The 14624-nt window shown below is 32.4% G+C and overlaps 2 protein-coding genes across 2 annotated transcripts; one reads left to right on the forward strand and one right to left on the reverse strand.

The window, feature by feature from the left end:
* Window positions 1-637: 637 nt before the first annotated feature.
* On the forward strand, window positions 638-1693 carry PAAG_08448 (BET3 family protein; the record flags this gene model as incomplete). Its single annotated transcript, XM_002789624.2, has 4 exons — window positions 638-867; window positions 1095-1212; window positions 1363-1452; window positions 1541-1693. The coding sequence occupies 4 exons, from the start codon at window positions 638-640 to the stop codon at window positions 1691-1693; spliced, it is 591 nt and encodes a 196-aa protein (XP_002789670.1).
* Window positions 1694-2381: 688 nt separating this feature from the next.
* On the reverse strand, window positions 2382-3928 carry PAAG_08449 (malate dehydrogenase; the record flags this gene model as incomplete). The annotated part of the gene is made up of 8 exons (XM_002789625.2): window positions 2382-2522; window positions 2619-2763; window positions 2834-2918; window positions 2980-3357; window positions 3431-3518; window positions 3583-3693; window positions 3820-3851; window positions 3916-3928. The coding sequence occupies 8 exons, from the start codon at window positions 3926-3928 to the stop codon at window positions 2382-2384; spliced, it is 993 nt and encodes a 330-aa protein (XP_002789671.2).
* Window positions 3929-14624: the final 10696 nt, after the last annotated feature.

The following is a 14624-nucleotide window of genomic DNA, read 5'->3' on the forward strand; positions in this document are numbered from 1 at the left end:
TTGAGGTTGGAAGTTGAAGAAATAATATATATTGAAGATGCATCAAGTGGTAGTGCTCATTGCGTGTGGACTCATCACTCATTGAATAAGTATTTCCCCCTTCGGTTTCAGTCAATCAGTCAATAGAAAATAGCACAATCTGAAACATTGTGTAACCTTGCTGCTTCATGAATAAAGATAGTTTCTTTATTTTTCAAAGAAGAAATTGCATGTTGAATCCTGTCCTCTATTTCTATAGTGTTTACTTTATTTTTATTGCGAATTGATGGCATTTTGACGCGTCAAAGTAGGTAGATTGATAACTTAGTTTCACATTGCAGTTTGGTCCGCTGTTCAGTTTGGTACGCCACTCACCTGGGAATTACGTTAGTTAACTAACTAGTTAGCTAATTCTCCAGACTGGAAATCAGCTTGTCACCGCAATCCAATGAACCTCCATAACTACTCCTCAACGTCTTCCTTCTCTTAAATTCTGCTGATGCCTAGCCATATAATTCTTGATGTCAATATATACCATACCCGACCAACATCCATCCCGAAAAACAACAACTCTTGAACACCCTCCTAGCATCCGCTGTAATCTCCGCCACCTTTCCTCCTCCCCGTCTTCCCACAAGTAAACCCTCATCCCTCTCAGATGTCCTTCGACACCCCGGTTCCATCCTTCACCGCATCGGATCCGCACGCCCGTTTCCTCAGCGCCTCATGTATAGATCTTCTCCTCATAGAACTAGTGCCAATGGCGGAACGACTAGCGGACGAACTGTCAGGAGTCAATGGCAAATTGGACGAAGAAGAGCATCGCGAAGCTACCTTCTATAGACTGGAGACTTTGGGGTTTCGGGTTGGCCAGGGGTTAGCGGAGAGGTAAGATGAATGCATATTTACTACCACGTTTGCAGCGGTAGCCGTTTTTCGTTCCAGCGATCTAGATCGTTTTGAGTATGGGCAATGATGTAGATTGATGCTACATCTTCTATCTAGTTATTTTCTTGTCACCGCCTGGAAACAGTTTCTCAAGCCATTGGACGATCTTATTTCTTCCTTAGACCGACATAGAACTAACTGATCTCTCATGTATGAGATGAAAATAGATTCTCACGAGATAGACCGCGATTTACAGATAATCTAGACGTGATAAAATTCCTCTGCAAGGATTTCTGGACAATTATATTTCGGAAACAGATTGATAATCTGAAGACGAACCACAGGGTGAGAAAAGCAAACCTGGCTCAATTCCTCCATTACCATTACATCCTCCTAGCCTTCTGGCTCTTAGTTGTTTTGGATAGATACGGAAGCATTACGTGGAATCCATAGAAGAACATCTTTGACAGGCTCCTGATTGAACTTATCCTACAGGGCGTATACGTATTAACAGATAACGCTTTCCGCCCCTTAACACGAATGAGCCTAGCAAATCAGAACGAAGCAATCGCAAAAGCACAATCAGTAGGCTTATACCTAACCCACCCCATGTTGTACTCCTTTTCTCTTATAAAATATACCTGCCATACCCAACCTAACTCCAACCGTGCAGTATCTCTGGTTCCCCTGCGGCATAATCCGCGGCGGCCTCGCGAGCATGGGCATAAATGCCACCGTGCAAGCTGAATCCTCAGACCTGCCAGGAGCAACTTTCCAGATCAAAACGATACAATTACAGCAGCAACAACCATCATCCAAATCATGAAAGATACCCCTCGCCGTTAGCATTAGACCGGGTAATTTTGAGTTAATACTATATTTATGAGTGTTTTAATGAATTGAATTATTATCGATCTCTAGCATTGCTTTTTGATTAGGAAATGGCAAAAAGGCTGGGGCACAGCGGCTTAGAATGGGGCCAAACACAGTGCAAAAATAAATAAACAAACAAATGAAACACTTCATTCCCAATCTCATTTTATTTATATCTTTTCTAAAGAAGAAAAAGAACCTCTCACTCCCTCATCCACCGCCTGAAAAGCACACTGTTGTGGTTTCACAACCAGAATGTGTTGTCCCTTTTTCTTTTACATGCGTCGTTTTTCAAAATGTACTTGGGTGATTTTGCGTTGTATGTGTGTCCTAGAGCCTATCCACCAGGAAAAGAGGGGAGCGAAGAAAGAAAGCCACCAATTAGTAAATGTCTCTCCCTTCGATTGCCTTGCTTGCCTTGTGGTTTTGATTGGTGGTGGGTGGCATATTTTATTAAAAAGCAAATAATGGGTAGTTGGGCCAGAGGGTACATGCAAGGATATATCCTGGGGAGCAAGCAAGGGAGCTGCTGGGAAGGGAACAAAACGATGCATCGCTTTCCCAGGATATTATTTTTATTAGGAGGTTTGACAAATGGCGAAGACGTGTGATGGCGGATAGGAGGGCGGATGGGTGGGGTTTTACTTTGGAGGTGGGTTCTTAGCAAATTCGATGCCCTTTTCAATGTTTCCTTTCAGACCCTTGGTGCAGGCTTCGAGGAGCTTCTTCTCCTGTTCCGTGATTCCGCCTAGGATGTTATGGGCCTTCTCCGCACCGGATGTCTATTATAATTAAAGAGTGTTGTCAGTCGTCTAAATCCAGCGTCTGGCTCCCAGAAACTGAGAAGTTATGCACGGATGAGAAAATATGTCACTTACGCCGAGCTCAACGGGGATGGAGAAGAAGTCCAAGCCAACTTCCCTCTTGATGGCTTCGCCTCCGTCGACACCGGAGAGGTAAATATAGGTTGGTTCAACGATGCCCTTCTCCCCCTTAGAGGCTTTGATGACGCTCTCAGCGAAGCTAGGTTGAAGCATCCGTCAACGCTCATTTATCTAAAAGACTGAGGGAAAAGGTGGGAGAGTTATTTTACCGGAATCCAGCATAAGCCATGGACAGCGTGGCAGAACCAGCTCCGTCCTTAGCCTTGACAACCTCATCACCACCGAACTGGACGCCTGTTCACTGGAATTAGCATTGGCGGTGCTATAGTTTCAGATCCAAAACTTTTTCACATACGATTTACAAGGCTATCGTATCTATCAGCGGGAATGGTGACAGGAGGCTTGGCCTGGCTGAAAAGAGGCACAATGGTTTCACCTGAGTGACCGCCGATGACGGGGATGGAGGCCTTGGACGGGTCCTTCTGGCCAGTGAACTCTTGGGTAAAAGTCTCGGCACGAACGACGTCGAGGGTGGTGACGCCAAAGAGGCGCTTGGGGTCGAAAACTCCGGCGGTTTTGAGAACCTCAGCAGCAATGGGGACGGTGGAGTTGACGGGGTTAGAGATGACGAGGATGAAGGCCTTGGGGCTAAATTCTGCGATGCCCTTGACTAGAGTCTGGACGATGCCGGCGTTGACTTTAAAAAGGTCATCACGGGTCATGCCAGGCTTACCTGTTGGGTTGGGGGAATGGTTAATGGTCTAGAAATGATATGGTGCTCAGGAGACTATAAATGGATTGCGTACGGGGAATTCCGGCAGGGATGACAATGATATCAGCGCCAGTGAGGGCATTCTTGAGGCCGTCGTTGTCGGGGAGATATCCCTTGATAGTCTACAGTGCACAGCATATCAACATTTGATTGTAGTGCTAAATGGTGTTTTTACGGGGTACCCACAGCAACGGTGGAGATGTGGGAGAGGTCAGCAGCAACGCCTGGGGTATTGACGACATCGTAAAGAGCGAGCTCGTCTACGAGAGGACTAGCTTTCAGGAGGAGGGAGAGCGGCTAGAGATCATTGGATGCAGAGTTAGTATAAAACCTGCATCTTGTACGGTTTGGCTTTGGGGTTGAAGCCCCCAACGTTGACGGTGTGTTTTTGATAGTGTTGTAAATCATATAGGAGGCGCGTACCTGGCCAATGCCACCGGAAGCACCGAGAACAACTGCCAATTAGTTAGAACAGGAGTTTCTAAAGATACTCTGAGAATTGAATGAGGGATTACTAACCTGCTTTGACCATATTGACTTGTCTGGCAGATGTATAGGCGTGGGTATTGGGAGGTGGAATGAGAGGTATTGGGGAATCTAGCTTGTCCTGGTGAGAATGAAACCTAATGATAAAGGACCAGAAAACAAAAGGCAGAGGATATAAGTTGCTTACACAGGACTGAAAGCTGTGAAGGGAAGAGATGTAAAGAATTGAGAAAAAAAAGGCTGAAGGAGGGAAAAGTTGAAAGGAGCCAAAACAAGCCGAAGGGCTGTCACATGAGAGGAAGAGCGGTGTGAAGCGGCTACTGCCACTATCGCCACTCACCGCCAGAGATACCGAAGAGATATTTCTTTTTCCTGAGCAACTGGCTCTGCTTGGGTCAAAGGAATGAAAGCCCCAGAGCGGAATGGGGAAATATCTGGCATCCAAGAAAATACAGCCAGATTTCGTAATTTTGGTGTTTTAGCGGTATCAGTCCTGCTGACATTACAGCCGGAGTTTTATAATTATAGTTAGTCATCCCGCCATGAAGGGATAAACTACGTTCTTTTGGAGTATCAGTATCTTTACGTAAGTGATCAAACACCGGAACAGGTCATCTATCGGAACACCCACCTATATTTAAAAAAATTTCAAATTAAGTATACAATTATGGAATCACACAAAGAAATTATATAAATGGTTTCTTAACTTTATGGGCATGCAGGGGCTCTATGTTCTGCATTATCACAATTACTACAGCATGATAATGCTCATTTTTTAGTAGACTGATTTGAATTTTTCACTGCTCTCTTCACAGCTTGTTGAGCAGCTTGAGCTCTAGTCAATCCTCTCTCTGATTTTAGAATGCTCTTATGAGCTATATTGACATGTTCTCATTCTCACTTGTGTTTTTTCTTCTCATTTGCAATCTGTAAAGTCTTGTTTTTCTATGTCAGAATAGCGGCACTTTGCATGACTAGCTGATACTTTCAAATCAATTGATTTAGAGTTTGATTAATTGAACTAAAAGAACTCTGTATATAGTGCATGATATACTGCTTGATTTTGTTAAACTGACTTTCTAACTAAGTCACATTGCTAAGAACCTTTAAAGTTCAGTAAATTTGAAACTCATAAAATATATTAAAGAAATTAAACATATAAAATTAAAAATGTAAATATATAAGAACTTTCTGTAAAACTTAAAAATTTAAAACCTATAATATATTAAAAAAAAATTAAATATATATAGTTAAAAATATAAATATATAAAAATTATTTTTAATAATTATATTTTTTAATATTTTTAATTATAATATATAAATTTAAAAACTTATTTTTATTTATATAATTAATATTAAATCTTATATTAATTTTATTTTAATAATTACTCATTTTATTTAAAAAAGTAATATATTTAATAATTATAAAAATAAAAAAAATAAAAAAAATATAAAAATATAAAAAATATTTTTTCATATAATTAATTAAATTTAACTATAGTATAATTTTTATCATTATTTAAAGTAAAAAGTTAATATATATTAACTATATTATGAAGAGTTATATTCTAGTTTTTATTAAATTTCTTCTCATACTACTACTGTCTATCATAGCTTATTATATAAGCACGCAGTTAATTAACTAATTACTAACTAGTTGATGATTAACAACTTACTATAAAAGCTCATAAAGATATTATTATTTATTTTCTTCTCTTTTTTTTTTCTCTTAATGAATTTTTTTATATTTAACAATATTCAAAATAACTTTTTATTCTCAGAAATCTGAGTCTAATCTATTATATATATAAATTTATATATTATTTTTATTAATTTTAATTATTTAATTAATATAATTAATTATTAAATAAATAAAATTATTAAATATTTAATATTTTAAATTTAATTAAATTATAAAGTAAAAAAATTATTTAATTAAAATTTTTTATATAATTTATATAAGTTTATTTTTTAAATTTATTAATAGATTTTAATAATATAATATAATAAAGTTTATTTTTAAAATAAATAATTTGATTTTTATTTTATATATAATTTAATAAATTATAAATATTAAATATTATAATATAACTACTTATAATATAAATTAAAATTAATTTATTTTAATTTTAATTATTTTTATTTTTATTATAGTATAGCTATTTATATATAAATTAAAATTAATTTATTTTATTATATTTTAAAAATTGATCTAATTTGATTTTTAATCATTTTTATATATTTAACTATTTATTGTAAAGGGTTAAGCTCTAAGAACTAGAGGCTAGTCCTACTATATAACAAGAACAAATTGCTTGAGAAAGGGAAGAAAAGAATGAGATGAGAACTTAAGCTTAAGCAAGCTCATGTAGCATGATCATATGCACATGTGCAAATGATGACTAGGCTGAGTCAGTCAGTCAGAGCAAATCTAGAGATTCAACCTCTTATAATACTCTCCTTCTCCCTCTTTGTTGTGGGTCTTTATGACTATTTAAAGTCCTCTTTACATCTAATTTTGCCTGCTGGGAGGTCTCTCAAGTGTTCAAGGCCTTCACTTCTTGTAGAAGACTTGCATCATTTCACATAGACTCAGCTCAATCTACTCATTTAACAAGATATTACTTTTTTCTTCAGTAGATTCATTCACTCTAAATTTCCTCAATCTCAAACTCAGATTCTTTCAGAGTCTCTATAGTAAGTGACTATCAGTCAGTTTGCCTCTGACTAGGCAGAGAATTCATCATCATAGTATGTAGAAGCTTTACATTAAAGACATTGTGAATGCTGAGTGAGATATTCAGTTAGTAAGCATGAAATTTTATCTTTTCTAGCACAGTATATTGATTGTATTTTGTGTTCAGCTTCTTGCACAGGTGATTAGTTCTCATATTCTCTAAGCTCAATCAGATCTTATCTTCAGATTGAAAGCTTGAAGCTGAATCTCTTCATCTATTCATGTATTTCTCTTGAGATTGCTGAGCATCTGTCATTTTTACTTGAGCTCACTTCAACACTTCATGAACCTTCCTCATATAATCATCTGCAAACTCAATGAGATTATATGACATTTCAATGAGAGGTGCATCAGCTATATCAATGAAGAAGATATGGAAAAGATGTGTTAAAAAGAATGAGCTCACATTCATTGAGGCAGCATCTCTATTATTGATGATCAGCTCTGCTAGAGAGAGTCATTCACACCAGTCATCCTGTTGAAAGCTAATGTACTTATGTAAATAGATTTTCAGAGTCTGATTCATTCACTCTGTAGCTCTATCAGTCTCTGAATAATAAACTATGAAGAGTCATCTCTTAATGTCTAATTTCTCACACACTCAAGTTTAAAACATGCTTGTGAAAGCTAACTCTCAATCTGACACTATTGTCTTAGAGATGTCATATTGAGAGATAATGTTGTAAAGGAACACTCTAGTCACTATCTTCACATCAGTTTTCTTAACTGCTTTTAATATAACTCTCTTGATCAGTCTGTTTATTATAATCATGATGTTTGTATATTCTTTAGAGCTTGATAAGTCCACAATAAAGTTCATAAAAAGCTCTTGCCATATGTGTTCAGAAATGAAGAGAGGCTTAAGTAGTTCCTGACATCAATCTTTCCATGCAGTGTTTGATTTGCAAAGATGACAGTTCCTGATCATTCTTCTCACATCAGTGATATAGCCTGACCAGTAGAACTCATGTCTTAGAACTTCTGCTATTTGCTCTTACCTGGGATGGCTGATAAGAGATGAGTCATGAGTCTTATGCACTAATCTAGTTCAAAAAGGTTCAAAGTCTGGCATTCACTTACAATCTTGAAAGAGAAGCTTCTCATTCTCATTTAAAGAGCACTCAGAGACAGAGGTCTTAATGCTGAGTTCAGAAGAAAATCTGAATCTTTTCTTATGAAGAATTTACTTCAGACACTGCAAAATCTTGTCATTTTTATGAGTCTCATTTCACTGAGCTTGAAGAGACATCTCAGGTTCCACACTGGCAGCAGTCACTATTGATTTCATTCCAGGTGTCAGTACATTAAACTTAAATAGTTGAGCTTGCCTCTGCTTGATTCTCTCATCATCAGTGCTCTGTGGCATGTTCTGCTCTCTTCACAATAAGGTGTCTGGTCCAGCATTCAACTTCTCTGACTGGTAATCAATTCTGAAGTTGAATTGATAGAGAATATTCATTCAACATAGCTGTCTTTCATTTAGTCTGTATGTAGTCATGAAGTATTCTAGATTCTTATGATCTGTGAGAATCTTGAATTTCTTTACACTTTGTAGCTCAGCATCTCATTTCTTTAAACATTCAATTATCACTAATAACTTCTTATCATGAATCTTGTAGTTGCATTCCGCAGGTGAATGCTTGCAAGAGAAGAAGGCATATGAATGTAGAATGCTCTGCTCATCATATTGTAGCAGCACTCCTTCTGAGATGTAATCTGAGAAGTTTATTTTCAATATAGTCTCACAGTCAGAGTCAAATTGAAGCAGGATTGGAGCAGAGATAAATATTGATTTTAGACACTTAAAAGCTTCCTCAGCCTTGCTCATCTACAAAAAAGAAACATTCTTGCATGTAAGAATCATCAGTGAGATCACAATCTTTGAGAAATCCCTGATAAATCATCTATAGAAATTGGCAAAGTCTAAAAATCCTCATACATCTTTAAGAGTAGTAGGTGTTGCTCATTCCAAAACAGCTTTAATCTTCTCTGAATTCATTCATATACCCTTGTCTGCTTCAATGATGAATTCAAGATATTTTGTGCTGTTCATCTTGAACTCACTCTTTCTAATGTCTGCCTGCAGGCCTGCTTCCTGTAGATGCATAAGCATCTTTTGTACATGCTTGTGATGCTCCTGTAAGCTTCTTGAGGAAAATATCAAGATGTCATCTAAATAGACTGAGCAGAAGTCATTCAGATATCTATGTAATGCTCAGTTGATATATTTTTGAAATGTGCTTGGAGCATTGGCCAAATCAAAGGGTGTAATCAGCCACTTAAATAGCCTGTATCTGGTTCTAAAGGCTGTCATTCACTCATCACCTTCTGTGATTTGAATCTTGTGAAAAGCTGCAATAATATTCAGCTTAGTGAATCATTTAGCCTGTTCAATTCACTGTAGAGTCTCACTGATTAATGATAGAGGATATCAATCCTTTCAGATGATTTTGTTAAGAGCTTGATAGTTCATATAGAATCTTAGCTCACCCCCAGACTTCTTCACAAATAGTACAGAGGTGGCCACAGAGGAGTTACTCATTCTAATAAAACTCTTATCTAAATAATCTATAAGAGTCTTTCATAAAGTCAGTAGTTTCTCTCAAGACATATTATATAATGAGCTCCAAGGGGGTTGTTCTATGCTACTATTAGTCTTTTTAATCAGTTCAATCCTATGATCTCTACCTGGGCCACAAAGTGGGGGTAGAGTGTCAGTGACTTTCTTATCAAATATGTTCAAAAACTCATGATAATGTTTAGACAGCTTTTCTCTAGAGTCAATCTTTGATTTTACTTTTAGAGTCTTTTGAATGTTGGTCAAACTGACAGCAAAGATCTTGATGTTTCACTTCTCTTGAGTGCTCACAAGCCTAGAGAAGCTTACAGCAGAGATGGGAATCACATTAGCTTTTGCATTTGAACTAGACTCTACCTCTATGCCACTCTCTTCAAATCTCATAATTCTTTGATGAGGGATCATAGTCACCTTTTGCTGGGCCAGCCAGGGGTCATTTAGATATATATCATGATCATGTAACTCATTCACCATGTAGAGAAAGGCTCATTCAGTTATATGACCATCTATATCAATTTAAATGCCAGTCACTATGCTTGTGGAGAGTCTCATGAAGTCTTCAAAGCTGATTATTTTAACAGAGAGAATTTCAATACACAAGAGCTTATGCTTGTTAACATAGAACTGAGAAATAAGATCATAGATATTACATTCACTGTCTATCATTGCTCTAGTTGAAAAGGCATTATCTACTAGAGCATCAACAGTGAAGGGTTTGAATATCATCTTAGATTTAAATCTTCTTCATTGCTTTCTCATAAGCTCTTTATTTCACTCCTTCCAGTGTCTTTTGGTTGGAGCTACTCTTTTCTCAAATCCTCACTCATATCCACATTGTCATTGTCCAGTACCAGCTCAGGGATCATCTTAGCTATCATGAGAGTGGCAGGGTGTCTGAGAGGTTTGAATAGATAGCTCTTAATCATATGACCTCCAGCTCCACATCTCAGATACAGGCCTTACTCTTTTTGTTAATTAACCTCTGTCTGATTTATCAATTTGATGTAATGAGCACTTGGGGTTACAGCACCAGGAGAGAGATTCATCAGATCATCAGTGGAAGCTTGAGACCAGTTTTATTAGTCAAGAACAGCATGATGAAGTAGAGAGTGTGAATTAGATGTTGTATGATCTGAAGAAGATCTGCCCTCATAATGTTTAGACCACTGTCTTAAAGTCTTAAGCTCAAAGAGTTGATAATCAACTAATCTAAGCTCTCTGCAGTAATTCTCATAGAGAGATGGTTCTCTTACACTCACCATGCCTTCTCTCAGCTTCATGCTTAGAGCAGATTTCAAATACCTCTTTTTAACATGATCATCTCATCTGTGATCATCAGCTTCTAGCAGTAGCTGATTAAATTCAGGTAGAAAGTCAAAGAGAGCTCTTATACTCTGTTGTAGATTGTTGAGCTTTTGCATAGTCTTTTTCTGTCATGCAGAATCACTAAAGAGTATGTGTGTCTACTTCAGTAAGCTCTCTACTGTGAAGTTGATCTTGTCATTATTATTCTCAACTCAGGGGTAAACTCAAGCTGCTGTCATTTCTTTCAGTCTTGAGTACACATACCAAGCACATTCCTCATTATTATCTAAAGCTTTCTCATCAATCTTAAGTTTTGATTGAAGCTTTAGCTCTCACTGAGAATAGTGCTTCAGATTAAAATTATCATACTTCTCACAGTTCAGTAGCTTGATATTTAATCTTCTGACTACAATGAGTGGTTGTGAGTTCAATTGAGAGAGAGTTGATGTTGAGATATTCAAAGCTTGTCATAGATTAGCTATTTCAGCTTGCTGAGCTGCTATTAAATCTCTGTTCTCACACTGAACCTGTTCCTGCTGTTGAAGAAAGGTCATCTATTGTTGTTCAAAGCTGCTGAAGGCATCTCTGCTTATTGCTTCATATTGATTCATTTGTTGTACAAGTCTGCCACTTTATCTCATTTGGCTAGATGTTTTCAATGTTGCTTGTTCATTTGTTAGCATGATTGCTAACCCAGTCTATTCATATATCAGTGCTATCACTGAACTTTGTGATGCAGGATTTAAGACTCTCAATAGTTTATCATATGTCAGCACATTTGCTGAGCTTTATGATACAGAATTAAGACTTTTAGTGGCCTATCAATGAAAGGAGTAAAGCAATTTATAATGTAAAGGGTTAAGCTCTAAGAACTAGAGGCTAGTCCTCCTATATAACAAGGACAAATTGCTTAAGAAAGGGAAGAAAAGAATGAGATGAGAACTCAAGCTTAAGCAAGCTCACATAGCATGATCATGTGCACATGTGTGAATGATGGCTAGGCTGAGTCAGCCAGCCAGAGTAAATCTAGAGGTTCAACCCCTTATACTTATATATTTTATATTTTAATTCTCAGTTTAATATTACAGTATAGCTACTTGTATATAAATTAAAATTGATATATTTTATCTTACTTTAATAATTGATTTATTTCAATTTTAATTATATTTGATTATTCAAATTGATCTACTTCAATTCTTAATCACTTCACTTCAAAGATTGATTTATTTCAATTCTCAACTATCTTTATATATTCAGCTATTTATTCATTTTTTATTTTAATTCTTAGTTTAGTATTCTCATTGTAGCTATTTTGTTATATAGATGAATTAAAGCTGTTGTATTATTATCATTCTGATACTAGTTGAGTCATGATATAATACTAAATTTCTCTTTTTTAAAAAATTCTAAACATGAAGTAGCAGATATATATATTTATGTCTACATTTATATGAGCTTCTTAATAATTATAACTATGCTGAATACTTAAATCTATATCTATATCTAAGTCTATATCTATATTCATATCTATGTCTATATAAGCTTCTCAGTGATTTTGACTATGCTAAGTACTCAAAACCTTGTTAAAATTTTGTTTTTATTTGTTTACCTTCTTACCTTCTTCTTATTTTTATTGTAAAAACTTCTTTTGCTGCTTTTCATCAGAAATTTAAAAATATTATCAAAAAGTTTTATCAAAATTAATAACTCTGAATGACTTTCAATTTCAATTTTAATTTTGATTTGTCTGAAGTTCTTTCTATCAGATTTTGATTGAATTTTTAGCAATATATATTGTTAAATATAAAAATATTTTCTATAAAATCAGAGCTCAGAAGATCAAATTCTTTAAAAATATCTCAATTTCACTAAGATCTATATATTAATTTATAATTATCTAGCTCAGTAATTAAATCTTCTTCAGATTTAAAAGAAATTTTTACATATTATTTAGTAATTAGTTTTTAATTTCTTTTATTCATTCTTGTCATACATTTCTCAGCTGATTATATTAAATACTCAGCTTACTCTAATTACTTCAATAGTCTAGCTCTAATCATTTAATAGATTAGCTTATTTTAATAGTTTAATTTGCTCTAATTACTTTGATAGTTTAACTTATTTTAATAGTTCAACTCATTATAATCATTCTACTTATCATGATTCTATCAAATTTAACTCAATACTTTTGACTTTTTACATAAATTTTCACTATGTACTTCATTAATTTCATCTTTTTAATAAGAGAAATATTGTTAAAAAAACTGTTATATATATTATAAATCTAATAATCATTGAGTTAAAAACTATTATTTTTATTTACATTCTTTTAAGCTCTATTACTATCAAACTGTTAAATAAATCTTAATATTTAAATAAGAATCTGATAATAAATCTGATATTATTAAGATATAAAAAAATATTTATATGAATTTGATAAATGATAATCAAGATAATTAGCTTACTGATAAACTTAGTGAATTTTTATTTTACTTTTTTCTTACTTCTAATATAACTGCTTGAGAGTAAGCACTCTTTTAAACTGAGAAATAATATTACAACACAGTTACTTATATATGAATTAAAATTGATCTGCTCTATCTTACTCTAAAGATTAATCTCTTCTAATCTCAATTATATTTAATTATTTAAATTGATTCACTTTAATTTTTAATTACTTTACTTTAAAAATTAATCTATTTTAATTTTCAACTATCTATATATATTTAGCTGCTTATTTATTCTTTATTCTAATTTTCAGTTTAGTATTCTTATCATAAATATTTAAATTAATAGATGAATTGAAGCTGTTATCTTGTTATCATTCTGACTCTAATTAAGTCATAATATTTAATATTTTTATTATAGCTATCAAGTTATTTAAATGAATTAAACTATTTAACTTGTTATTATTTTAACTTTAGTTAAGTTATAATATTTTGAAAATTGATTCATTTTAATTTTTAACTATTTTTTTATACTTAATTACTTATTTATTTTATATTTTAGTTTCTAATTTAGTATTTTTATTATAATTATCTAATTAAATATATAAATTAAAATTTTTATCTTAACTTTATATTAATTTATAATATATTATTAAATTTTTTTTTTAAAAAAAAATCTTTTGAGAATTAAGTAAATAGATTTAATATTTATATTTATATCTATATTTAATTAAACTTTTTAATAATTATAATTATAATAAATATTTCAAAACTTTTATAATTTATTATTTTTATTATTTTTATCTTCATTATAAAAGCTTTTTATATTACTTTTTATTAAAAATTTAATAATATTATTTATTAATTTTATAGTCAAAATCAATAACTATAAATTAAATATAAATTTTTATATACTAAATATTAATTATTATAAATAATTTTAAATAACTTTTAATTTTATTTATTTAAAATTTTAATTATTAAATTTTGAAAAATTTATTAATTAAATTCTAAAATTTGATATTTAACTTTTCTTATTTAAAGTTAAATTATATATTAATTGAGTTATTATTAAAAATTCATTTACTTAGTTCTATTATATTTACTTGAATTTAGATTTAAATATAATTTTTCTTTAGCTAGTTTTAGCTAAAGAAGTAGAAAATTAAAACTATAATTTAATTTTTAATTAATTTATATATACATATATAGTAATTAAAATAATATAATTAAGATAAAAGATAAATTATATAATTTAAATCAGAGATCAAATAAGTTTTTAATAATATATATTACTAAATTTAAATATATTCTTTATGAGATTAAAGTTTAGAATTAATTAAATTTTTTTTATATATATAAAAAATTTCTATATATTATTTAATAATTAGTTTCTAATTTTTTTTATTTTTATTCTATATTTTTTAATATTTTTATTATAATTACTCTGATTATTATAATTTTATAAATTTAAATTAAAATTAATTTAATATTTTTAACTTTTTATATAATTTTTTATTATATACTTTATCAATTTTATCTTCTCAATAAGAGAATTATTATCAAAAAGACTATTATATATATTATAAATTTAATAATTATTAAGTTAAATAATATTATTTTTATTTATTTTTTTTAAATCTTATTATTATTATTAAACTATTAAATAAATCTT

The sequence above is a fragment of the Paracoccidioides lutzii genome, assembly GCF_000150705.2.
Source record: "Paracoccidioides lutzii Pb01 unplaced genomic scaffold supercont2.34, whole genome shotgun sequence".
NCBI lineage: Eukaryota > Fungi > Ascomycota > Eurotiomycetes > Onygenales > Ajellomycetaceae > Paracoccidioides > Paracoccidioides lutzii.